At 40.9% G+C, this 24,973-nt stretch overlaps 1 protein-coding gene across 1 annotated transcript; it reads left to right on the top strand.

The window, feature by feature from the left end:
* Positions 1 to 1,262: 1,262 nt before the first annotated feature.
* On the top strand, positions 1,263 to 4,640 carry LOC140193759 (uncharacterized). The gene has a single exon (XM_072250928.1). It carries the CDS (start codon positions 1,297 to 1,299, stop codon positions 2,659 to 2,661), a length of 1,365 nt encoding a protein of 454 aa, XP_072107029.1. The 5' UTR covers positions 1,263 to 1,296; the 3' UTR covers positions 2,662 to 4,640.
* The last annotated feature ends 20,333 nt before the right edge of the window (positions 4,641 to 24,973 follow it).

Consider the following 24,973-nt stretch of genomic DNA (forward strand, 5'->3'; position numbering starts at 1 on the left):
TCACAAGGATGTTGCCAGGTCTGGAGGACTTGGGTTATAAGGAGAGATTGAACAGGTCAGGGCTTTATTCCTTGGAATGTAGAAGATTGAGGGGAGATTTGATGGAGGTGTACAAAAATTATGAGGGTTATACTTAGATGGGGTAAATGCAGACTGGCTTTTTCCACTGAGATTTGGTAGGAATACACCCAGAGATCCTGGATTAAGGGTGAAAGGTGAAACATTAAGGGGAACATGAGGGGAAACTTCTTCACACAGATGGTCATCCAGGTGTGGAATGAGCAGAGAGCCCAACTAGTGCGTGTGAGCTCCAGTCCAATATTGAAGAGGTTTGTATAGGTACCTGGATGATAGGGGTACGTGAGTTGACAGGTTCAATAGTTCAACACAAACTAAATGTTTCTGTTTTGTACTTTACAATAACTGTGACAAGAAACTGAAATAATACTAATATTCATTTAATTACTTTTAACAGCTGTGCGGACCAACCATTCATCTGGGCAGGAAATGTTCACATGGCTTTAAAACGGTGGCACTTTAAGTTGACAGTAGATAAAAGAAAAAACAGCTGCACTATTTGTGTGAGAGTGTTTCAGTTACTGTGGGGCCAGGCACCCATGCAGCTCAGTGGGAACAGGGAATAATACCAACGGAGAGAGTCAGACTGAGCCAGGTCACAGATTGGAGACAGCAGAAATGCCCCATTCTCATAGAGACAGGAAGAGCATCAGAGAATTTGATGGTCATTCCAGATACCAGCACTGTGCCCATTTAGAAAATGATTTCTCTCTCCAACTTGTGTTGAACCTCACTGTAACAGTGTGATAGCAGATCACACCTTGGCAAATCAAGTGATCTCATCTGAAATGTTGTCCTTCACGCATTGATGGATTTTATAACTTATTTTTTCAGGTGAAAAATGACAAGAAATTTATCTGCGGGAATCTCGAGCACAGCACGCTAGTTTTGCTGCCTCTGTCCACGTGTATAAGAAGTGGAGCAAGGGATTCACTCGATCATCCTTCCTGTTCAGACCGTGAGGAGGGATTCACTCGATCATCTGACTGACTGGCATGCCTGTCAGTTTACACAGGGGAGCAGCCGTTCACCTTTTCAGACTGTGGGGATTCAAGGTCATCTCATGAAGGTACATCAGCAAGTTCACACTGGGAAAAGGCCATTCACCTGTTCTGTGGTGGGTCTTCTCACCTGTGGACACACCAGTCAGTTCACACTGGGCAGAGGCTGGTCATCAGCTGAATTTGTGGGGAAGGATTCACTTGGTCATCTGACCAAATGGCTCACCAGCGGGTTCACACGGGCGAGTGGCCATTCACCTGCCCGGAAGGTGGGAAGGGATTTACTTGCTCTTCTAAACTGAAGGTACATCAGAGAGTTCACACTGGAGAGAGGCCGTTCTCCTGCTCAGACTGTGGGAAGGGATTCAATCAGTCATCCACCCTACTGACTCACCAGCGAGTTCACACTGGAGAGAGGCCATTCATCTGCTTGGACTGTGTGAAGGGATTCAATTCTTCATCTAATCTACAGAGACACCAGCGAGTTCACACTGGAGAGAGACCGTTCACCTGCTTCGACTGTGGGAAGGGATTCACTGAGTCGACTAGCCTACAAGCACACCAGTCAGTTCACACTGGAGAGAGGCCATTCACCTGCTCAGTGTGTGGGAAGGGATTCACTCGATCAGCTCAGCTGAAGGAACATCAGAGAGTTCACACTGGAGAGAGGCCATTCACCTGCTCAGGCTGTGGGAAGGGATTCATTCGGTCATCTGACCTAATGGCACACCAGCGAGTTCACACCAGGGAGCGGCCGTTCGTTTGCTCGGACTGTGGGAAGGGATTCACTTGGTTATCTAATCTGAAGGTACACCAGAGAGTTCACACTGGGGAGAGGCCGTTCACATGCTCAGTCTGTGGGAAGGGATTCAGTCAGGCATCAAACCTGCAAGAGCACCAGAGAATTCACACTGGGGAGCGGCCGTTCACCTGCTCAGACTGTGGGAAGGGATTCACTTGCTCATCCCAACTGAAGGTACATCACAGAGTTCACACTGGGGAGAGGCCATTCACCTGCTCAGACTGTGGGAAAGGATTCAATTCATCATCCCAACTGAAGGTACATCAGAGAGTTCACACTGGGGAGAGGCCGTTCACCTGTTCAGACTGTGGGAAGGGATTCATGCAGTCATCCGAACTAAAGGTACATCAGCGAGTACATACCGGAGAGAGGCCGTTCACCTGCTCAGACTGTGGGAAGGGATTCACTTTGTCATCTAAACTGAAGGTACATGAGCGAGTTCACAACGGAGAGAGGCCATTCACCTGCTCAGACTGTGGGAAGGGATTCACTTTGTCTTCTCACTTACTGAAACACCAGTCACTTCACACCGGGGAGTGGCCATTCACCTGCTCAGTCTGTGGGAAGGGATTCACTGAATCATCCTCCCTACTGAGACACCAGTCAGTTCACATCAGGGAGTGTCCGTGGCCATTCACCTGCTCAGTCTGTGGGCAGGGATTCTCTGAATCATCCTCCCTACAGAGACATCAGTCAGTTCACACTGGGGAGAGGCTGTTCACCTGCTCAGACTTTGGGAAGAGATTCTCTCAGCCAAATCAACCCTATGTGCATCATTGAGTTGATTGAGCTGGAATGAGGCTGTTCACCTGCTCTGAATGTGGGAAGCAATTCACTCAGTTATCTGAACATATGTAACTCTCGCTTAGGCTAGCAGCTTAATATAGGTGGTGATAGCCTCCCAGCCCAATCTTATCTAATTCTACTTTAGTCTGTTTTTTAAGCTTAGCTGAATAAGAAATGATCTGGCCATGCAAAAATGCTTTAAATGTATCCCATATAATTCATTTGGACGTACCCACTATATCATTAAAATGAAAGAATTCTTTTATCTGGGTTTCAATAAAACCAATAAAGTCAGAGTTTTGCAATAATGTCTGAGACATGTGCCATGTGCTATGTTGAGCGGGCAAGAATGACATAAATTCAAAACACAAACTCAAAGGTGCATGATCAGATATAGCAATAGCGTCATTTTCACAATTTTTAACACTAGGCAGGAAGCGGGGATTGATTATAATATAATCAATCCTCGAATATTTTTTGTAAACATGTGAAAAGAAAGAATATTCTCTGTTACCGGGGTGCAGATATCTCCATAATTCGATCAATCCAAAATTGATCAAAAAGGAGTTAATAAGTGACACAGAGTGAGTTGGAAGTCGCTGATTGGTTGAGCTCTTGTCAATCATAGGATTTAAACAACAGTTAAAATCCCCACGCATTATCACATATATTCATTTGAATCAGGCAGTAAAGCAAATATCTTTTCTAAAAAAAGAAGGATCATCTAAGTTAGGACCATACAGATTGACCAAAACAATTTTTCTGTTACAGATCACTCCTTTGACAATTAAAAATCTACCATTCGAATCTGACTCAATATCCTCTTGAATAAATATATTAGATTTAATAAAGATGGACATGCCTTTAGTTTTACTCTGAGAAGTAGAGTGGAACTGCAAACCTCTCCACCATCCAAAAAAAATCTATTTAGATCTCCTGCCCTGATATGTGTCTCTTGAGCAAAAATTATATCAGTTTGGAATCAGTTAATAGTTTTGTCTATTTTTCATTTAATAGGATGATTCCAACCACAAACATTCCAACTTATTACATTAATCCGTTTAAATACCATATTATAATTTTATTATACTTTATACCTGCACAGAGCACATACCAATACGGGATGATCAAAAATGGTGGTGATGAAGAATACAACCACATAGAAAACACCCATGCTCCAGAACCACCCAAGAGGAAAAAAAAACTCCTAATTCTAACCCCACCCACCTCCCTGAAAGCCCCCCAAAAAAAAGGCAAGCAACCTATGATAGCATACGAAGCCAGGGACCGCTCTGTCTGTACAGACTCTTGATGCCCAAATTACTGAAGCCGAAATTCATAAAGCTATTTTTTCAATGCAATCTGGTAAGGCCCCTGGACTTGATGGGTCCTGTAGAATTTTATAAAAAAATTGGAAAATTGCTTTTTCCGGATATATGTTGGAAATGTCTAAGGATTCTGTTTTGAAAGGTGATTTACCCTCTACTTTCTATGAGGCTTCTATTTCTTTAATTCTTAAAAAGGATAAAGATCCTACTGACCGTACTTCATATAGACCTATTTCATTATTGAAAGTCGATGCTAACATTCTGTCAAAGATAATGGCCAATTGGTTAGATAATATTTTGGGTAAAATTATTTTTAAAGATCAAATAGGCTTTATAAAGGGTCGTTTTTCCTTTTCAAATGTTCGGAGACTACTTAACATTATATATTTATCCTCTTTTAAAACTCCACAATGCATCATCTCTTTGGATGCTGAAAAAGCATTTGATCGAGTTGAAATATTTCTTTAATGTTTCAGAGAAATTTGGCTTTGGTGTTAATTTTAATAATTGGTTTGGAACGATATATAAAGCTCCTATTGCTACTGTTGTCAATAACAACTGTAGGTCTCCTTTTTTTCAGATTTCACAGGGGACAAGACAAGGTTGTCCATCAAGTCCTTTGTTATTTACTTTAATATTAGAACCCCTTGGTATTGCTCTTCATGAAGCTAAAAATATTCATGGGATTTTTGTGAATGAGACCATTCATAAGATTTCTCTTTACGCTGACTATTTATTGGTTTATGTATCTAATCCCAAAGAATCTATTCCTGCCTTGCTAAAATTATTCAATAAATTTGGAGATTTTTCAGGATATAAAATAAATGTTAGTAAAAGTGAATAGTTTCCTTTAAATGAACCTGCCTCTATAAATGATAATATTCCTTTCAAAGTCACAGATTCTTTCAGATATTTAGGTGTTATAATCACTAAAAAATATAAGGATCTTTATAAAGCCAATTTTGTTCCTTTGGTAGACTCTATGAAGTATTGATTTAATAGATGGAGTCCACTTACCTTTTCACTTGTCAGTCGTATCCATATAGTTAAAATGATGATTTTCCCAAAATTTTTATATTTATTTCAGAATATCCCTGTTTTATTGACTAAGAAGTTTCTTTGATCAGATTGATTCTATTATTTTAACTTTTATTTGGAATAATAAAAGACCAAGAATTAGTAAATGTCACTTACAAAAGTTGAAAAGGGATGGAGGTCTCACTTTGCCTAATTTAAGAATGTATTACTGGGCTGTTAATGTGTGATACATGTCCTTTTGGTTATATTGGGTTGATAAGAATGATTGGCCAATTTGGGTAGACCTGGAATTGAAAGCTGTGAAACAGTTTTACTGAACCTCATTATTAGGAGTTGCTTTACCTATACAATTCGCTAAAGTTGTTAATTTAATTCCATACCCTGTGATTAAGCATTCATTACACACTTGGCTCCAGTTTTGCAATTTTTGAAAATTTTAATCTTAAAAAATTTAAACTTTGTAGTTTAATTTATCAAAATTACTTTTTTAAGCCTTCTTTGAGTGATCCAATTTTTTTACTTTGGAAAAATAAAGGTTTTTTTTTTTGTTTTTTTAAAGAAGATAGATTGGTGTCTTCTGAACGATTAGTTGATAAATATTATCTTTCATACTCACACTTTTTACAATACCTTCAAGTTAGACATTTCTTACAAAGATATTTAAATAATTTTCCTTGCGTATTGGAGGCTGACCTGTTAGATATTATTATGAGTATGAACCCTTTGACGAAGGGTTTATTGGAAGAAATTATATTTTTTTTATTACAATGGGATAAGTGTTCTTTATTTAAGATTAAACAAGATCGGGAGAAGGAACTCAATTTATCTCTTATGACGAAGGATTGGACACGGATTCTGAAGCTGAACTCTTCTTCAATATACGCTCGTCATTCACTATTCAATTTAAAATTGTACATCGTTACCCTTTGACGAAGGAGAGACTGTCTAAAATATTTCCTAATGTTGATAGTTATTGTGATAGATGTAAAACCGAGACAGCTGTGCTGACACACATGTTTTGGTCTTGTTCTATACAGGAACAGTTCTGGAAGTCAGTTTTTTCGACAATTTCTAAAGCACTTAAAATTAATTTACAACTTAACAAATTAACTGTGCTTTTTGGAATAATTCCTCAAAATATCCGTGGTCTCTCTATATCTGACCAACATGTTATTGCATTTGTTACTTTGATAGCTGGGAGGGCCATTTTGTTGAAGTGGAAGGATACATCAGCTCCCACTTTGTCACAATGGTTCTCTCAAGTGATGCTATGTCTTAGTTTGGAGAAAATTTGAAGTCGAACCTTTGAACCTTTATTTGATTTTGAGAAAAGATGGGATTCATTTGCTCGTTATTATCATTTGAGTTAATTGGTAGATTTCCTCCACGATCTAATTGTAAATTTTGGTATATATTTTTTTTTCTTGCTGGCGGATTGCTGTTTATTTTTAGAAGCTTTTTGTATGACGCATGGCTCCGGGTTGTACACCTAATGGGGTTTCCCCCCACTTTTTCCTGCTGAGTAGGGTTTCTATTTAATATCAACAAAATTTTTCAATCTAGAAAATAATGTTTTTTTCCTTGAGACATTGTAAGTATCGCTTACTTTGATGTACTCGTGTTATTTTTGAATAATATAATAATAATAAAAAGATTTGAAAAGAAAGAAAGAAACTGCCGAGATACAGTCGGCTAAGAGCCAAGTGCTGATAAATGGGACCCGTGTAGAATTGATGAAGTTCCTGTCTCTTTCTCCATTAATGTTTCCTCCTTACGGCAAAACTAACCCTCTCACTGTGTCAGAATCAGTGATTAAATCCGGCCCCAAACACTGTGCTTTCATCCCTGCACATTATAACTTGAACCATCTCACTGAGGGTCTGATGGAGACACAACCCCTGCCCTCTGCACATGTGATCACATCTCCCCTGCTTCTGACATTTCAAATACCCTCAGAATGGTTTTCTGATTCAGTCTGAAGGTTATGGTACATTCAGCTCATCATCAGACCTGACAAACCATGTCTTCCCACAGCTGGTTCCACCTGTTGGTGTGTCCTCTTTCCTCCACCTCCAGAGAAGCTGCATCTCCACACAAACTCCTCACTTGAGATGAATGTCTGTACCCGTGACACAGGAAATCACATCACTGTCACTCTCCTGATACCATCCGGGAAGCGGTACCGCAACATAAAAGCCATGACCAACAGGCTCCGGGACAGCTTCTTCCACCAGGCCGTCAGACTGATGAACTCACGCTGATTTGAGTGTGCTCTATATTACATTGTCTGTTTTATTTATTGTAAACTATTATAAATTACTATGATTGCACGTTGCACATTTAGGTGGAGACGTAATGTGAAGATTTTTACCCCTGATGGATATAAGAAATAAAGTCAATTCAATTCAATTCCTGATTCCGTATCTGAGCTGCTCGCCTCCGGGTATCCTCCGTCAACAAGCTTCTTCCTCAGTCACCATCTGTCAGATTATAAAAAACAATTAAAACGATCTATCAGACAGCTCCTGTACCCCTCCACCCCTGTTAAAACTCTCTGCTCAGCCCCTTCCCTATTCCCTTTCCCTTTCAGACTCCCGATGTGCCAGCAGATCCGAATTCACCGTGTGGACATTTCTACCCCACAGGAGGCTGTACAAACCCGTGTCCTTCTCTGATGCACAGCTCAGTGACCCCAATCCCTGTCTGCACTCGCAGCCCATGACGGTGACAGCTGTCCTAGACTCTGTAACTCACAATCTTGTAACACAGAATCTTGTTCACAGCAAGTTTAGACAGTCATTAATATGAAGAGAGAATTGTTGTTTCCTGAAAGGACAGGCGAGCGAAGCTGTCTGATCCAATTCACCAAATGGTCCGGTGTTTACAAGTTAATTTGTCCCGGGACCCACACCCACACCCACACCCACTCATAACCCCGACCCACACAGACAGACAGACAGACAGACAGACTGTCCCTTCGCCCCAAACCCCCTGCAGAACCACAAGGAATTGATCCACGGCCCGGGCTCGGTCGCAAAGTGAAAACCGGGGCTGAGGAGAGCCCGGAGACAAACACCCCGCTGCCCACTCCACCAACAACACGGCACAGCCGGACACATCTCACAACACCGGATCCGCTCCCGATGAAAGCCGAATTTAATTTTGTTGTTCCAGATCGGACCCAACAAAAGGTGTTTTAAAATTGAAGCGCTCCCCCCTCACGTGACGTCACACAACAGCCCCTCCCACGCGCCTGACGTCACCCATGGTCTCCCCGTATCTGCATCTGCTGTCACGAGCACGGTGCCTTACGTCACACACGCGCTGCTGTGCTCGAGCTTTTTCGGTTTAACGGCTGAGCTACTCAGCACGAGCCACGCCCCCTCCCCGAACAGTCAACTGAGGAATTGAACTGATTGCAGAGCTGCGCTATTCCCATTGGTGCGAAGCGATGTCAATCACTGGTTACACCCAATAGTGGAGGCGGACCAGCCGAGAGGGCGTTACCCCGACTTCTGCTGCAGGAGCGAACTGCCCGTTAAAGCGGAAGAAAGCCGAAAGTAAATGTCCGCTTTCTGATTTATTTCCATTTCCCTCCGAGGGAAGTTGGGGCGTTTGTGAAGCGTCTCCTGCGGCCGGAGTCTGATGTATCGCTGAGAGGTAGGAGGAGACCGCTCGGCCCGTCGGTTTGATGCCGGTTCCCCGGGGAGGGAGAGGATGAAGACGGTGAGAGAGGGGGCGGACAGGATGTTTGTCCCGGTGGGGACAGGAGGGGCTCATCTGTGGAAATGTCTGAGCCCACGGTGGTGGCGATTCACCACATTGGGGGGCAAACACCGGCAGACTGTTGCCCTGCAAGCGGAGCCAATGGTCCGGGCAAAGTGGGGATGGGAGTCGCGTTGGGGGCCCGGGTGGACCGGTCCGAGGTTTTATTGAATGACAGGACGGTGTGGAGGGGCCGAGAGGCCTGCTCCTGTTCCTGGTCTCTGTGTGTTCAAATACAAGGAATAACCAGACCCTTCCCGGGCCTGCAGGATGTCCCAGTCGGTGTTGTAGGAACCGGTGCTCGGAGTCCAGTTGTTCCCAAACTGTGTCAGCCATTTGGCTGAGAGACCAAATCCAACATTTCCAAATCTGTTACTGACACAAAATGTATGTTCATAGAAACATAGAAAACCTACAGCACAATTCAGACCCTTCAGCCCACAAAGCTGTGCCGAACATGTCCTTACCTTAAAATTACCTAGGTTTACCCATAGCCCTCTAATTTGCTCAGCTCCCTGTACCTATTCAAAAGTCTCTTTAAAGACCCTTTCATATCCGCTTCCACCACCATTGCCGGCAGCCCATTCCACACACTCACCACTCTCTGAGTAAAATACTTACCCCTGACAATCTCCTCTGTCCCTACTCCCCAGCACCTTAAACCTGTGTACTCTTGTGATAGCAATTTCAGCCCTCGGAAAAGCCTCTGACAATCCACATGATCAATGCCTCTCATCATCTTGTACACCCCTATCATGTCACCTCTCATCCTCCAGCTTGAACTCCATCTGTCACTTCTCAGCCAAGTTTTGCATCCTATCAAAGTCCCGCTGTAACCTCTCCTCCGTCGCTCCAAGGAGAAGAGGCCGAGTTCACTCAACCTATTCTCATACAGCATGCTCCCCAATCCAGGCAACATCCTTGTAAATCTCCTCTGCACCCTTTCTATGGTTTCCACATCCTTCCTGTAGTGAGGCAACCAGAACTGAGCTCAGTACTCCAAGTGGGGCCTAACCAGGGTCCTATATAGCTGCAGCATTACCTCTCAGCTCCTAAACTCAATTCCACGATTGATAAAGGCCAATGCACCATATGCCTTTTTAACCACAGAGTCAACGTGCGTAGCAGCTTTGCGTGTCCTATAGACTCGGACCCCAAGGTCCCTCTGATCCTCGACACTGCCAAGAGTCTTACCATTAATACTATATTCTGCCATAATATTTGACCTACCAAAATGTACATAGAAACACTTATCTGGGGTTAACTCCATCTGCCACTTTACAGCCCAGTTTTGCACCCTATCAATGTCCGATGTAACCTCTGACAGGCCTCCACACTATTCACAACACCCCCAACCTTTGTGTCATCAGCAAATTTACTAACCCATCGCTCCACTTCCTCATCCAGGTCATTTATAAAAAGAGTAGGGGTCACAGAACAGATCCCTGAGGCACAGCATGCCTCCTTACTTTCTCAGTGAGCCTATCATGGGGTACCTTGTTAAAGATCATCTGAAGATCCAAGCAAAACAACATCCACTGGCTCTGCTTTATCTATCCTGCCTGTTATTTCCTCAAAGTATTCCAAGACATTTGTCAGACATAATTTCCTCCAAAGGAGTCCTGCTGAGTTTGCCCTACTTCATCAGGCGTCCCCAACTACAGTACCCAAAAAACTCACCCATAATACACACTATCACCTTCCTGACCACTGTGGTCAGCCGAACTGTCCTATAACTCCTTTATTCTGCCTCCCTCTCTTAAAGAGTGGAGTGACATTTGTACTTTCTAGTCTACCAGAACCGTTCCCAAATCTAGTGATTCTTGATGCATTTTAAGAGAAAACTAAGGGGGAAATTATTCATTCAGAGGCAGGGACAGTGTGCAACGAGCTGCCAGAGCAAGTGGCAGGGATGATTTCAACCTTTAAGAGAAGTTTCCTTTGGTCCATGGATGAGAAGGATATGGAGGGCTATGGTCCAGGTGGAAGTTGTTGGAACTCGGCAGATTAATGCTTTGGCACAGACTAGATTGGCCGAATGGCATTTTCCTGTGTTGTGGTGTTCTATAACTCTAATAACTTCACAATCTCTTCAGCTATCTCTTTCTGAATCCCGGAGTGTTCACGTTCTTGTCCAGGAGCCTTATCTACCTTCAGGCCTTTCAGCTTCCGAAACACCTTCTCTCCTGGGTAAAAGCATGTAACCTCACTTCTGCCCCAGTTACTCCCAAATGGTTGGCATTTATGTAATAAATTTAATGACACAATTGTAGTGGGTTACTTCAATCTGTAGGACAATTGGGAAAGTCAGCTTTGTGTCAGATCGGAAGAGAGGGAATGTATCAAATTCCTACGAAAGGGCTTTTTAGAGCTGCTGATGGTTGAGCCTACTCGGGGAACTACAATCTTTGATTGGGTATTGTGTAATAACCCAGATCTTATTAGGAAGGTTAATGTAAAGGAACCATTAGAAGGCAGGGACAATAATATGATTCAATTCCTACTGCAATTTCTGAGGGAGAAGCAGAGGTCACATGCGTAGTATTGCAATGGAACAAAGGGAATTACAGAGGCATGAGAGAGGTGATTCCCCAGGTGGATTGGAGAAGGATACTCGTGGGGATGATACCAGAGCAGAAATGGCTGACGTTTCTGAGAATAGTTCATAATGTACAGGATGGATGTGTCCCGATGAAGTAGCTCTCAAACAGCGGGGCTAGGCTACTGTGGCTGACAAAGGAAGTTAAGGACTGTATAAATGTGAAGGAAAGTGCATATAAGGTAGCAAAAGTGAGTAGGAAGTTAGATAATTGGGTAGCTTTTAAAATCCAAAACAGGCAACGAAAAATAGATAAGAATGCTAAAGGTAAAATATATGGGCAAACTAGACAATAATATAAACTAGTTATAAAAATGCGAAAGGGAGGCGAGAGTTGATATTGGACCGCTGGAAAGTGATGCTCATGAGGTAGACATGGGGAAGAGATGGTAGATGAACTTGATAGGGACTTTGCTTCCGTCTTCTCTGTGGAAGACACTAGCAGTGTGCCAGAGATCCGTGAGTGTCAGGGAGGAGGAGTGAGTGCCATTGCTATTACAAAGGAAAATGAGCTGGGCAAACTCAGGTTCTTAAAGTGGATAAGTCACCTGGACCAGATGGACTACATCCCAGAGTCCTGAGAGAGGTTGCTGAAGAGATAACAGATGCATTGGTCATGACCTGTCAAGAATCACTTGACTCTGGCATGGTCCCAGAGGACAGGAAGATTGCAAATGTCAATCCACTCTTTGAAAACGGAGGAAGGCAAAAGAAAGCAAATTATAGTCCAGTTAGCCTAACCTCGGTGGCTGGGAAAGTGTTGGAGTCTATTATAACAGATGAGGTTTTGGGCTACAAGTAGACTAATGATAAAATAAGTCAAAGCCAGCATAGCTTCTGTACAGGGAAATATTGCCTGATCAGTCAGGGCAGTACAGAATATATCAAGGAGGCAGGTGCATGGGGTTGAGTCTGAACAATGATCAGCCATGATAGAATGGCGGAGCAGACTCGATGGGGCTGAATGGCCTAACTCTGCTCCTATATTTTATCGTCTTATACTGCTTGTGTTTTACACAGTGAAGATTGACACAAAATACTTATTACATTTGGCTGCTATTTCTTTGCTCTATTACTAACTCGCCAGCATCATCTTCCAGCGGTTCAGTATCAGCTCGTGCCTCCCTTTTACTCTTTATGTATCTGAAAAAGAAATTTTGATGCTTGATATTATTGGCTCACTTACCTGAATTTTTCATCTTGTCTCTCCTGTGTGTTTTTTTCAGTAGTCTCCTGCTGGTTATTTAAAAGCTTTCCAATCCTCCAACTTCCCACTATTTTCTTGCTATTTTATATGACCCCACTTTTGTTTTTATCAAAACAGGAGAAAATCTGTGGATGCTGGAAATCCAGGCAACACATACACAAAATGCTGGAGGAACCTAGGAGGCCAGACAGCATATATGGGAAATAGTAAACAGTTGACGTTTAGGTCAGAGACCCTTCATCAGGACAGGGAAAAAAAGATGAGATGTCAGAGGAAGAAGTGTGGGGGTGAGAGGGGTGGAAGAAGTTGGAGGTGATAGGTGAAACTGGGAGAGGGCGAGTAGTGAAGGGAAAAACTTTCTAGGATATCATTTCCTTAACGATTCTCGAAAGATCATTTCCAATGCCTCCACATCTCTTCAGCCACCACTTTCATATCTCTGGGGTGTACACCATCTGGTCCAGGTGATTTATTTACCTTCAGACCATCTCTGTTTCCCAAGAACCTTCTCCCGAGTAACGTAACTTTACACATTCTGACCACTGACATCTGGGACTTTCATATTCCTGCCAGTGTCTCCGACAGATAAGAGTGATGTACAATACTTATTCAGTTCATCTGCCATCATCTTGCACCTCCACCCCATTACTAACTCTCCAGCATCATTTTTCAGTGGTCTGACATGCACTTCCGCCTGTCTTTTACACTATATGTAGCTGAAGAAAAATTTGGTATCCTTTTTAATACTACTGCCTAGCTCACCTATGTATTCCATCTTCCCCTTCTTATTTATTTTAGTTGCATTCTGTTGGTTTTTAAAAGCTTCCCAATCCTCTAACTTCCTGGTAATTTTTGCTCTCTGCACTCTCTTTGGTATTTATGTTGTCTTTGGTTTCTCTTATCAGCCACGGTTTTGTCACCTCACCTTTAGAATACTATTTCCTCTTTGTGATGTATATATCCTGTGCCTTCTGAATTGCTTCCAGAAATTCCAGCCATTGCTGCTCTGTTCTCATCCCTGCCCATGTGCTTTTCAAATCAATTTTGATCTTTTATTTTCTTATGCCTCTCTAATTCTCCTTATTGCACATCTGACATTGGCTTCTCCTTCTCTAATGTCAGGGTGAATTTGATCACATTAAGATCACTTTCCCTTAAGGGTTCTTTGAACTGAAGTGACCTAATTAATTCAGGTTCATTACAACACCCAATCCAGAATAGCTGATCCCCAAGTGGGCTCAAACTCGAGCTGCTCTAAAAAAGCATCTTGTAGGCATTCCAGGAATTCCTCCTCTTGAGACCAACACCATCCTAATTTTCCTAATCACCTGCATGACAATCCCTCATGACGATTGTAACATTGCCCTTTTGGCACGCATTTTCTACCTCCCTGTGTAATCTGTGGACCGCATACTTACTACTGTTTGGAGGTCTCCATACAATTCCCATCAGGGACTTTTTTTTTTACATTTATTGTTCCTTAATTCTACCCACAGATTCTACACCTTCCAACTTTAATTTTACCAGAAGAGCCACACAACCCCACTACCAGCTTGTTCTTTCAAGAGGCATGTAAGTATCTGGGAAACAAGAGGACCTGCAGATGTTAGAAATCTAAAGAACTACACAAAGTGCTGGAGGAGCTCAGCATGTCAGGCAGCATCTATGGACAAAATTTAGTTCAAGGTTGAAAAAAAAACTGCCAAACAGAGCTTAATAGTTAACAAACACAACAAAGGCAAGAATCACTACTGTAGCCTACTGACTCTCACAGCTATCTGGACTATTCCTCTTCTCACCCTGTCTCTTGAAAAAATGCCATCCCCTTCTCGCAATTCCTCCATCTCCGCTGCATCTGCTCTCAGGATGAGGCTTTTCATTCCAGGACGCGGGAGATGTCCTCCTTTTTTAAAGAAAGGGGCTTCCCTTCTTCCACTATCAACTCTGCTCTCAAACATATCTCTCCCAATTCACGCACATCTGGTCTCACTCTATCCTCCCGCCACCTCACTAGGAATAGGGTTCCCCTTGTCCCCACCTACCACCCCACCAGCTTCTGGGTCCAACATATAATTCTCCATAACTTCCGCCACCTCCAACGGGATTCCACCACTAAGCACATCTTTCCCTCCCCCCCCCGCTGCTTTCCACAGGGATCATTCCCTACGTGACTCCCTTGTCCATTCATCCCCCCTATCCCTCCCCACTGATCTCCCTCCTGGCACTTATCCTTGTAAGCGGAACAAGTGCTACACATGCCCTTACACTTCCTCCCTCACCACCATTCAGGGCCCCAGACAGTCCTTCCAGGTGAGGCGACACTTCACCTGTGAGTCGGCTGGGGTGATATACTGCGTCCGGTGCTCCCGATGTGGCCTTTTATATATTGGCAAGACCCGACGCAGACTGGGAGATCATTTCGCTGAACACCTACGCTCTGTCCGCCAGAGAAAGCAGGATCTCCCGGTGGCCACGCATTTTATTCCACGTCCCATTCCCATTCTGATATGTCTATCCATGGCCTCCTCTACTGTAAAGATGAAGCCACACTCAGATTGAAGGAACAACACCTTATATTGTCTATTTTCTATTGTCTATTCCATCTGGGTAGCCTCCAACCTGATGGCATGCACATTGACTTCTCAAACTTCCACTAATGCTCCACTTCCCCCTCGTACCCCATCCGTTATTTATTTATATACACACATCTTTTTTTCTCTCTCCTTTTTTCCCTCTGTCCTTCTGACTATACCCCTTGCCCATCCTCTGGGCTCCTCCCCCCTTCTTTCTCCCTAGGCCTCCTGTCCCATGATCCGCTCATATCCCTTTTGCCAATCACCTGTCCAGCTCTTGGCTCCATCCCTCCCCCCTCCTGTCTTCTCCTATCATTTTGGATCTCCCCCTCCCCCTCCCACTTTCAAATCTCTTACTAGCTCTTCTTTCAGTTAGTCCTGACGAAGGGTCACGGCCCAAAACGTCGACTGTACCTCTTCCTAGAGATGCTGCCTGGCCTGCTGCGTTCACCAGCAACTTTGATGTGTGTTGTTTGAAATTCCAGCATCTGCAGATTTCCTCGTGTTTGCACGAAGAACTTGCATCAATACAGTACTGACATTGGCTATTTTTTATCAAAATATCTTGGTCCCATTTCAATCAGTAAAATTTACAAAGATAAATAAGAACTTTAGAAAACTTTAGAAAAAACCATTTATACTCAAACTCACTTCGATTAACCAATTGCCCACTATTGAGAACATCTACCATAAACGCTGCCTGGGGAGGACGAAAAGCATTATCAGGAATGCATCTCACCCTAACCATGGACTTTTTACTCTCCTCCCATCCGGTAAGCGCTACAGGAGCCTCCGCTCCTGCACCAGCAGGCACAGGAAGAGCTTCTTCCCTGAGGCTGTGACACTGCTGAACTTCTCATCACAGTGCTAAGCAGTATTGCATCTGTATTGTACTGCCTCAGTACTTTTATATTTGTGTGCTGTAGCACTTTTTTTTATTAGCAGTTATTTTGTAAATAACGCTATTCTTTGCATTTCTGGTCAGATGCTAAATGCATTTCATTGGTTTTGTATCTGTACTCGGCACAGTGACAATAAAATTGGATCTGATCTAATCTAACCTAATCTACCTTGGACAGAAGGAGAATGAGGAATAACACACATGAAAAAAGAAATCACACAAAAGTCAGATAAAACTTCTAAGTATATATAATCTTTCATCAAAATGAACAGGATTCAGCACTCCAGGTGTGTGTATGCCATCGTGATAAGAAATACAGACCAGAAAACTTCAATGAGAGGCCAACTCAGAAAAATGAATCATCACTATGGAAGAAGACGTTAACCAGTGGAATGAGTATGACCCTCGATGGGAGACATCCCAATGATCTGAGCAGTCAAGATGTTGACAAGGAAGCATTGAGCACCTGACTGAGAGTTGGAGACCTCTTCCCAGAAACAGAGGGGTTCCTTGCAGAAATACAAGGTGGTTAACAAAAGGAAAAAAAAATACATGAAATACAAACAATCAAGGCAGCAAGTGCAGAAAATGCCAAGAGAAACTAAACACAATATAACACATTCCAGGATCCTGCAGCAGTTTAACTCAATCTGATTACTTACAAAGTTACAGTCAAGTGGCAAATGTCATTCACCAAACTCTTGCTTTAAAATACAAACTCATGATTGACGCCCATAACTTCATTGAGGCACCATAAATTCAAGCTTACATAGAAACATAGAAAATAGGTGAAGGAGTAGGCCATTCGGCCCTTCGATCCTGCACCACCATTCAGTAGGATCATGGCTGATCATACAACTCAGAACCCTGTACCAGCCTTCCCTCCATACCCCCTGATCCCTTTAGCCACAAGGGCCATATCTAACTCCCTCTTAAATATAGCCAATGAACCGGCCTCAACTGTTTCCTGTGGCAGAGAATTCCACAGATTCACCACTCTCTGTGTGAAGAAGTTTTTCCTAACCTCGGTCCTAAAAGGCTTCCCCTCTATCCTCAAACTGTGACCCCTCGTTCTGGACTTCCCCAACATCGGGAACAATCTTCCTGCATCTAGCCTATCCAATCCCTTTAGGATTTTATATGTTTCAATCAGATTCCCCATCAATCTTCTAAATTCCGATGAGTATAAGCCTTGTCGACCCTGCCTTTCATCATATGAAAGTCCTGCCATCCCAGGAATCAATCTGGTGAACCTTCTTTGTACTCCCCCTATGGCAAGGATGTCTTTCCTCAGATTAGGGGACCAAAACTGCACACAATACTCCAGGTGTGGTCTCACCAAGGCCTTGTACAACTGCAGTAGTACCTCCCTGCTCCTGTACTCTAATCCTCTTGCTATAAATGCCAGCATACCATTCACCTTTTTCACCACCTGCTGTATCTGCTTGATCCAGCCAGAGACAGAACCTCACAATTTATATGACAGTAAATACATTATTACAGATAGGATAATCTAAAATAACCATCTGGATATAATATTACAGGATAAACAAGCAGGAACAACTCCCTCAATAGATATAACCATTCCCAACACACACGTGCCTCGACCAGTGGAGCATCTCACCACAGGCATTGTTTGTGTCATCGGTCAGACAACCAAATTATTTTCTCTGCCAATTAGCTTCCAAATGTTGCTACTCTGTCACTCGTTGCCATACCCCGCTACTGATTTCCTTCTCCTCATCATACATTCTTACCCCGACCATCGTCCTGAGCCCCAATCTCTGCCCTGTGCAGACCTGCCTCTGGTTCCTGACCCTGCTCTGTTGAACATCCAACTAATGGTTTCCCATTCTGCTTTCAGTCTTTAGAGGACAGTGGTGTTTTCGAACAACCCTTTAAGAAGTAGGGAAAATGACACACAATGTGGAAATGAGCCCTGAATAAGGAGATGCCAATGGCATTCTTCCTCAGCCCTGAGACTTGAGGGGGGAAGAACATCTCAGACAGAACAACTTCTTCGGTCTGCAGTAAATTCAAGGGAAACCTCTTCACCCACAGAATGGTGACTGTTTGGAACCCATCACCACAGGGAGAGCAAGAGGGGAACAACAGGGGAGGATTTAAAAGGACTGTCATGGAACAGAATTACTGGCAGGGTCCAGATGGCCTGAGTCGACTCTCTACTGTAAACTAGGTGTGTTATAAATTCATTAAGTACTGGAGACAGAGTTTAAAATAGAACTGATTTATTTGTCACAGATGCAGAATATTAAACTCCAGTTCCATTAAAGGTGAATATGCAGCAGAAGAAACTCCTCCCATGCCCAGTGACCAGGGTGCAGAACTGGGTGTGGTGAGCAGCAGCAATAATTGCAGAGTTCAGCACCGACAGTCACTCTCGAAATTGAATCAGCAACAGTGATGGACAAATATCCAGCATGAAGCTTATTGAAACTTTCTCCCCAGTGTGAACCCGGTAGTGCGTCACAAGTGTAACACGATGTAAGTTTCACTGCTAATGTAATGGCCTCTCTGTAATGTTTCACTGCTGAGGTGATGGTTTCTCTGGAGCAGCAATGTGAAATGAAATGAAATATCTTCATTGTCATTGCATAGTACAATTTGACATGCACCAATACAGCGAAAAAGAGTTTGCAACTCTCATACTCAATGCTATAAAACAAATAAAATGAATAAACAATAAATAAAATCAAGTAACCAGCCAGTACAAGCAATGTCCAGCAGTACAAAAACACAACTCAGATGCATAACAGCCATAAAACCAGTATTAAAGTAGCAATATAACACATTTATGGATGATGCTTGGCCAAATTAGTTCAGAGCAATTATAGCTCTGGGGCAAAAGCTATTTTTCAGTCTGGAAGTGCGGGGCATAGAAAGTCTTATAATGTCTGCCAGATGGAAGAAGCTCAAACAGATGATTGCATGGGTGTGTATTGTCCTTACAGATGCTTGTAGCTTTCCTTAGGCAGCGAGAGCTGTAGGTGTTCTTCAGGGCTGGGAGCTGTGTCCCGATGATCTTCTGTGCACTAGAGATGACCCACGCAAGTGCTTTAGACCAGCTTTCTTCAGCTTCCTGAGGAAAAACAAGGGACTAGGTTACGAATAGAAATAACAGGGTTTTGGAGTTCAGGGCTATCCAATGACAGAAATATTCTTCCTTGTGAGTCTGGAACAGAGATTTTCGTGGTCTTTTGTTGGGGAGAGATGAGACAATGCGAATGGAGAGAGTGGGCCCTTTTTCTTTCTTTTTGTTTACTTCACTCGCCATATAGTCAAAGTAAGAATTATAAAACTCAATCATTTATTCACATCTTGTGTACCATTTGTTATATCAGGTTACTAATTTGTAACGGGTACAAATCACGCAGCATCCACCCAAACAAGATTTCTTAAGTTTGGCCGGGCTGGGGGGCTATCACCCCCTATATTAAGCTGCTAGCCAAAGCGCGAGTTACATAAGGTTACATTACTGAGTGATTTGCTTCCCACATTCAGAGCAGGTGAACGGCCTCTCCTCAGTCTGAACTCAATGATGCACATTTGGTTGATTTGGCTGAGAGTATCTCTCCCTTTCTTTATTAATCTTTTTATTGATTTAAAAAGCACATATATACAAACACGAGAATTATGTCAAATATAAATATCAATAGCAATACAAACAGACATTATCAAGATCATACATAGTATTAAACTAATTAGTATATAATAAAAAAGGAAAACAGCTAATTCTCTTATCAATTCATAAAGAGAGAAAAAATGTTTAATTTTTTAAAATGAAAAGCAAAAGAAAACACCCACAGCTCTATATAAAAAAAAGGTGGTGGTGGGGGAGAAGGACTGGGCAGTCCATTCTGAGGACACGACCAATAAAAAGGAAAGAGTTCCTGATCAAATCTAAAACTTTGAAAATAAATAGTTGGAAGAGTTATAAATCAAATCAAATGAAAATATTGAATAAAAGGTCGCCAGATTTGCTCAAATTTAAAAGATGTATCAAGTGTCTGACTTCTTATTTTCTCTAAGCTTATACAGGACGTAATGGCGGAAAGCCAATAAAAGACAGTAGGTGGATTAGAATCCTTACACTTCAATAAAATGGTTCTCCTAGCCAATAAAGTTGAAAAGGCTATCATACATTGACTGGAAACAGGAATATTTCCTGCTTCTGATGGGATAATCCCAAAGATTGCCGTAGGTAAATTAGATTGTAGGTTCAGATCCAAGACTTTTGGTAGCATTTTAAAAATGTCTCTCCAAAAATTATCTAGCTTTACGCAAGACCAAAACTTATGAGTTAAAGTGGCCACCTCAGTATTACATCTCTCACAAATAGGATTGATGTTGGAAAAAATACATGCTAGTTTATCCTTTGACATATGGGCCCGATGCATTACCTTGAATTGTATCAAGGAATGGCGGGCACAAATAGATGAGTTATTAACAAAATGAAAAAATTTACTCCATTGATTACCTAAAAATGACTCTTGAAATTTCAATTCCCAAGCATGTTTAATTTTATCATTAGGTATCATTCGTGAATTCAATAACCGTTTATAAATTATAGCTATCAACCCTTTTTGAAGTGGTTTAAGCTGAAAGAAAGCATCTGTCATATTAGTTGGATAAGTAGAAGGGTAATTTGTCAGCATACCACGTAAAAAAAAATCCTAATTTGTAAATATCTAAAAAAGTGTACATTAGATAAGTCATATTTATCCACTAACTGAGAAAAAGACACTAAACAATCCCCTAAAAACAAATCTGAAAAAGTTGTTATTCCCCTGGTTTTCCAAGTTAAAAAGGCCTTATCCAAAAGTTTAAAACAATAATTGAAATGGATATTACTAGAGAGAACAAAATTATTTAACTCAAAAAAATCTATGAAACCAAATCCAAATTCTTAATGTATGTTTAATAATGGGATTAAAGTCTTGTCTACTAATCTTAGAAAACAAAAAGGGAAGGGGAGCTCCCAGTAAAGAGGCCAAAGAGAACCCCTTTACTGAGTTTTCCTCCAAATCCAACCATGAAGGATATTCATGTATGTCTGAATAATGAATCCAAAAAGTAATATATTGAATATAATAATTCTAAAATTTGGCAAAGCCATACCACCATCCTTTTTTAATTTCTGCAATAAGGGTTTACTCAAGCTAGGATTTTTATTATTCCAAATATAAGATAAGATTATAGAGTCTATTCTGTCAAAAAACGTTTTAGGAACAAAGGAAGGAACAGCCTGAAATATATCTAAGAATTTCGGTAGAACTATCATTTTAATAGTATTAATTTGACCTATTAATGATAATGTCACAAGTGACCATTTAGAAAGCATTTGTTGAGTGTAATAAATTAATGGAAGAAAATTATATTTATACAGGTCCTTAAAATTTTTAGTAATTTTATTACCAAGTAAAGTAATTTTTTAGCAATACTAAAGGGTACTTGATGATATTGATCTGAGTAATTATTAATGGGAAATAACTCACTTTTACGTAAATTTAATTTATATCTAGAAAAACTACTGAATTCAGGAAATATAGATAACATAGAAGGAATAGATTTCCTAGGATCTAAAATATAAACTAACAGGTCATCTGCATACAACGAAGCCTTGTGTACTTTGTCCCCTCTCTTAATAACCTGAACAGTATTGGAATCTCTAACAGCAATAGCAAGGGGTTCTAAAGCCAAGTTAAATAATAAACCGCTAAGAGGACATCCCTGCTGAGTACCTCTGTTTAATCTAAAGTAAGGAGATTTTTGATTATTAGTTATAACCGCAGCCATAGGGACTTGATAGATCAATTTGATCCAGGAAATAAATCACAGTCCAGAATTAAATTTTCCAAAACCTCAAATAAGTAAGACCACTCCACCCTATCAAAGGCTTTCTCTGCATCAAGAGAAACAACACATTCAGATTCTTTAGATGGAGAAGAGTGAATAATGTTTAATAATCTTCAGATGTTAAAATGTGAATATCCATTTTTAATAAATCCAGTTTGATCATTGGAAACAACACTAGGTAAAATACTCTCAAGTCTGTTAGTCAAGATCTTAGAAAGAATTTTAAAATCCACGTTCAGTAGAGCTATTGGTCTGTAGGAAACACATTCAGATAAATCTTTTTCTTTTTTAGGAATTAATAAGATTGATGCTTCATAAAAAGTTTTCGGGAGATTCCCAGAGGATATAGATTCAGTGAAAATTTGACATAAATGAGGTGTAAGTATTTCAGTGAAAGTCTTATAAAATTCCACTGTGTATCCATCTGGTCCCAGAGCCGTACCTGGTTGGGAAGAGGACATAGCCCTTGCTATTTCCTCTTGTTTAATAGGTGCATCTAATGTATTCATATCTTGGATAGAAATTTTATGTATATTCAATTTTTGCAAAAAGTTATTCACAAAAGAAATATTGTCTGAAAATTCAGATTTATAAAGGTTAGAGTAGAAATCCATAAATACCTTATTAATTTCATAAGGAGCTACCATTTCAGTTCTATCAGGTCTTTGTATTTTCAGGATCTGTCTTCTAGCCATATTTGCTTTTAATTGACCAGCCAATAATTTGCCTGACCTGTCCCCATGTATATAAAATTGGCTTTTAGATTTAAGAAGTTGTTACTCAATGGGAAAGTCAAAAGCAAATCATGCTGTGTTTGGAGTTCCACCCTTTCCTTAAAGAGATCTTCACTAGGCATTACTGAATACACCTTATCTATTTCTTTAATCCTATTAGTAATCACTAAAAGTTCCGCCTTGGTTTTCCTTCTTAAACCTACTGAGTATGAAATCATCTGACCCTAAAAAAGATTTCATCGAATCCCAAATAACCAAATTTGACATTCCTTCAGTTGTATTTAATTCAAAAAATAGAGAAATTTGCTCTTTAATAAAATTTACAAAGGTTGAATCTTGTACCAATGCAACATTAAATCTCCACTGTGGTATCTTCAGAATATTATCAGAAAACATCGAAGTTAGTTTCATGGGGGCATGATCCGACAACGCAATAGCATCATATGCACAATCAGCGACAGAGGACACCAATCGCGTGTCCAGCAAAATATAATCAATTCTTGAGTATTTATGGTATACATGTGGAAAAAAAAGAAAAATCCTTATCTTTAGGATGCCTAAATCTCCAAATATCGACCAAACCGCATTCTAATAAATAAGTATTAATACAAGTCACAGATTTATTAGGAAGTGACGAATTGGTGGACGATCTGTCAATCAACTGATTGAGACAGCCCATAATCAACTGATATTCCTTTAAATTCGGCAGCACAGAAGATAACTTCTTAAAAAATTCAGGGCCATCTATAATTAGGTGCATAAACACACACCAAACCCACTTCTGACCACATAACAGACCAGTAACAATTAAATATCTTCCAATTAAGTCAGTGACAGTATTAAAATGTACAAAATGGATTTTAGAATGAATACAAATAGATACCCCTCTTATTTTATTTACCGATAAAGAATGAAATAAGGTCCTTTCCAATACTTAAAAAAAACTATTTTCATCCTGCCTACGGATATGAGTCTCCTGCACAAAAACAATATCCTCTTAAAAATCTTTCTGTGCTTAATAGGTTGACTCATACCGTTCAGATTCTAAGATATTATACTAATTTTATTAAGATCCATATTTAAAGTGTAATTTAAAATTGTCTAAAGAAAGCTAATGCGCAGGCACAAACTAAATCTGAAGAAAGGACAAAGCATGACTTGATCAGAAAGAAAAGCAAGATAATTGACAAAAAAAACCTATCAGGATTGCCCAGTCCAAAAAAAAATTAATGTAATAGATCCACCCCCCTCCCCCGGAAACTGTCCACTAGGCAGACAGCATGCTACTCAAACCCTTGGCCCCCGTCTCCAATTAGCAGCCACTGCTTACAAAGTAATACGTTACCATCACCAAACAGACACAATAAAGGGTACATAAAAAAAAACAAGTTCCAAATCTTTTCATATTATGTCTACCAATAGATAACACCTAACTAAAACAGCCATCTTAAATTCATTTAAAATACTTAACCATGTATTCAAAAAAAGATAAATCCAACCAACTAATATACTACAACTAATGTTAAAGACTGACAATTAAGTAAATAATAAGTAAAAAATAAGTAAATAAATATATAAAATCCAAAACTATATTAACTATTAAAGCAAACAACAGAAGATCTAAGTCAACCAAGTCCATGTCTGGGCACTCATAAAACGAGGAGCAGACTTTCATTGAAGCCATTACAAACAGCTCCCAGATAAGGATTAACTTTTGAAATTGTTTATGAAATAAGCTTAAACTCCTTTAAAATTTTCCAACCGTCTTCTGGGCAGTCAATCTGTTTTGGACGAGTGTTAGGTGGAGTAATTATCAGACAAGCCAAATAGCGCAGAGAGGAATGACAGTTAAATCTTAAAAAGTTCAGCCATGACTTCCCAATATTTGATTCTATCAGCATAAATCTCTGTGGTGAAATCTTCAACTATATGAATCTTTATATCGTTATAAATTAGCTCATCCCTTTTCCTTGCATCCTGAAGAATAGCTTCTTTGGTTGTAAAATAATGGAAAAACTATCACAGGACGTGGTTTCATTTTGGCTGAAGGCTTAGGACGTCGAATTCGGTGGGCTCTATCCAGTATCAAACAGGCTTCAAGAATGTCACTAAAAAGTAAATATAACACGTTCAAAAAGAACTTTAATGGCTTCTCTTCCCAAAGTCTGAGCAGGCGATTGGCCTCTATCCAGTGTGAACTTGCTGGTGTCTCTGCAGTTGAGATGACCGAGTAAATCCCTTCCCACACACTGAGCAGGTGAATGGCCGCTCCTCGAAGTGAACT

The sequence above is a fragment of the Mobula birostris genome, unplaced genomic scaffold (assembly GCF_030028105.1).
Source record: "Mobula birostris isolate sMobBir1 unplaced genomic scaffold, sMobBir1.hap1 scaffold_826, whole genome shotgun sequence".
In the NCBI taxonomy this organism is placed as follows: Eukaryota; Metazoa; Chordata; class Chondrichthyes; order Myliobatiformes; family Myliobatidae; genus Mobula; species Mobula birostris.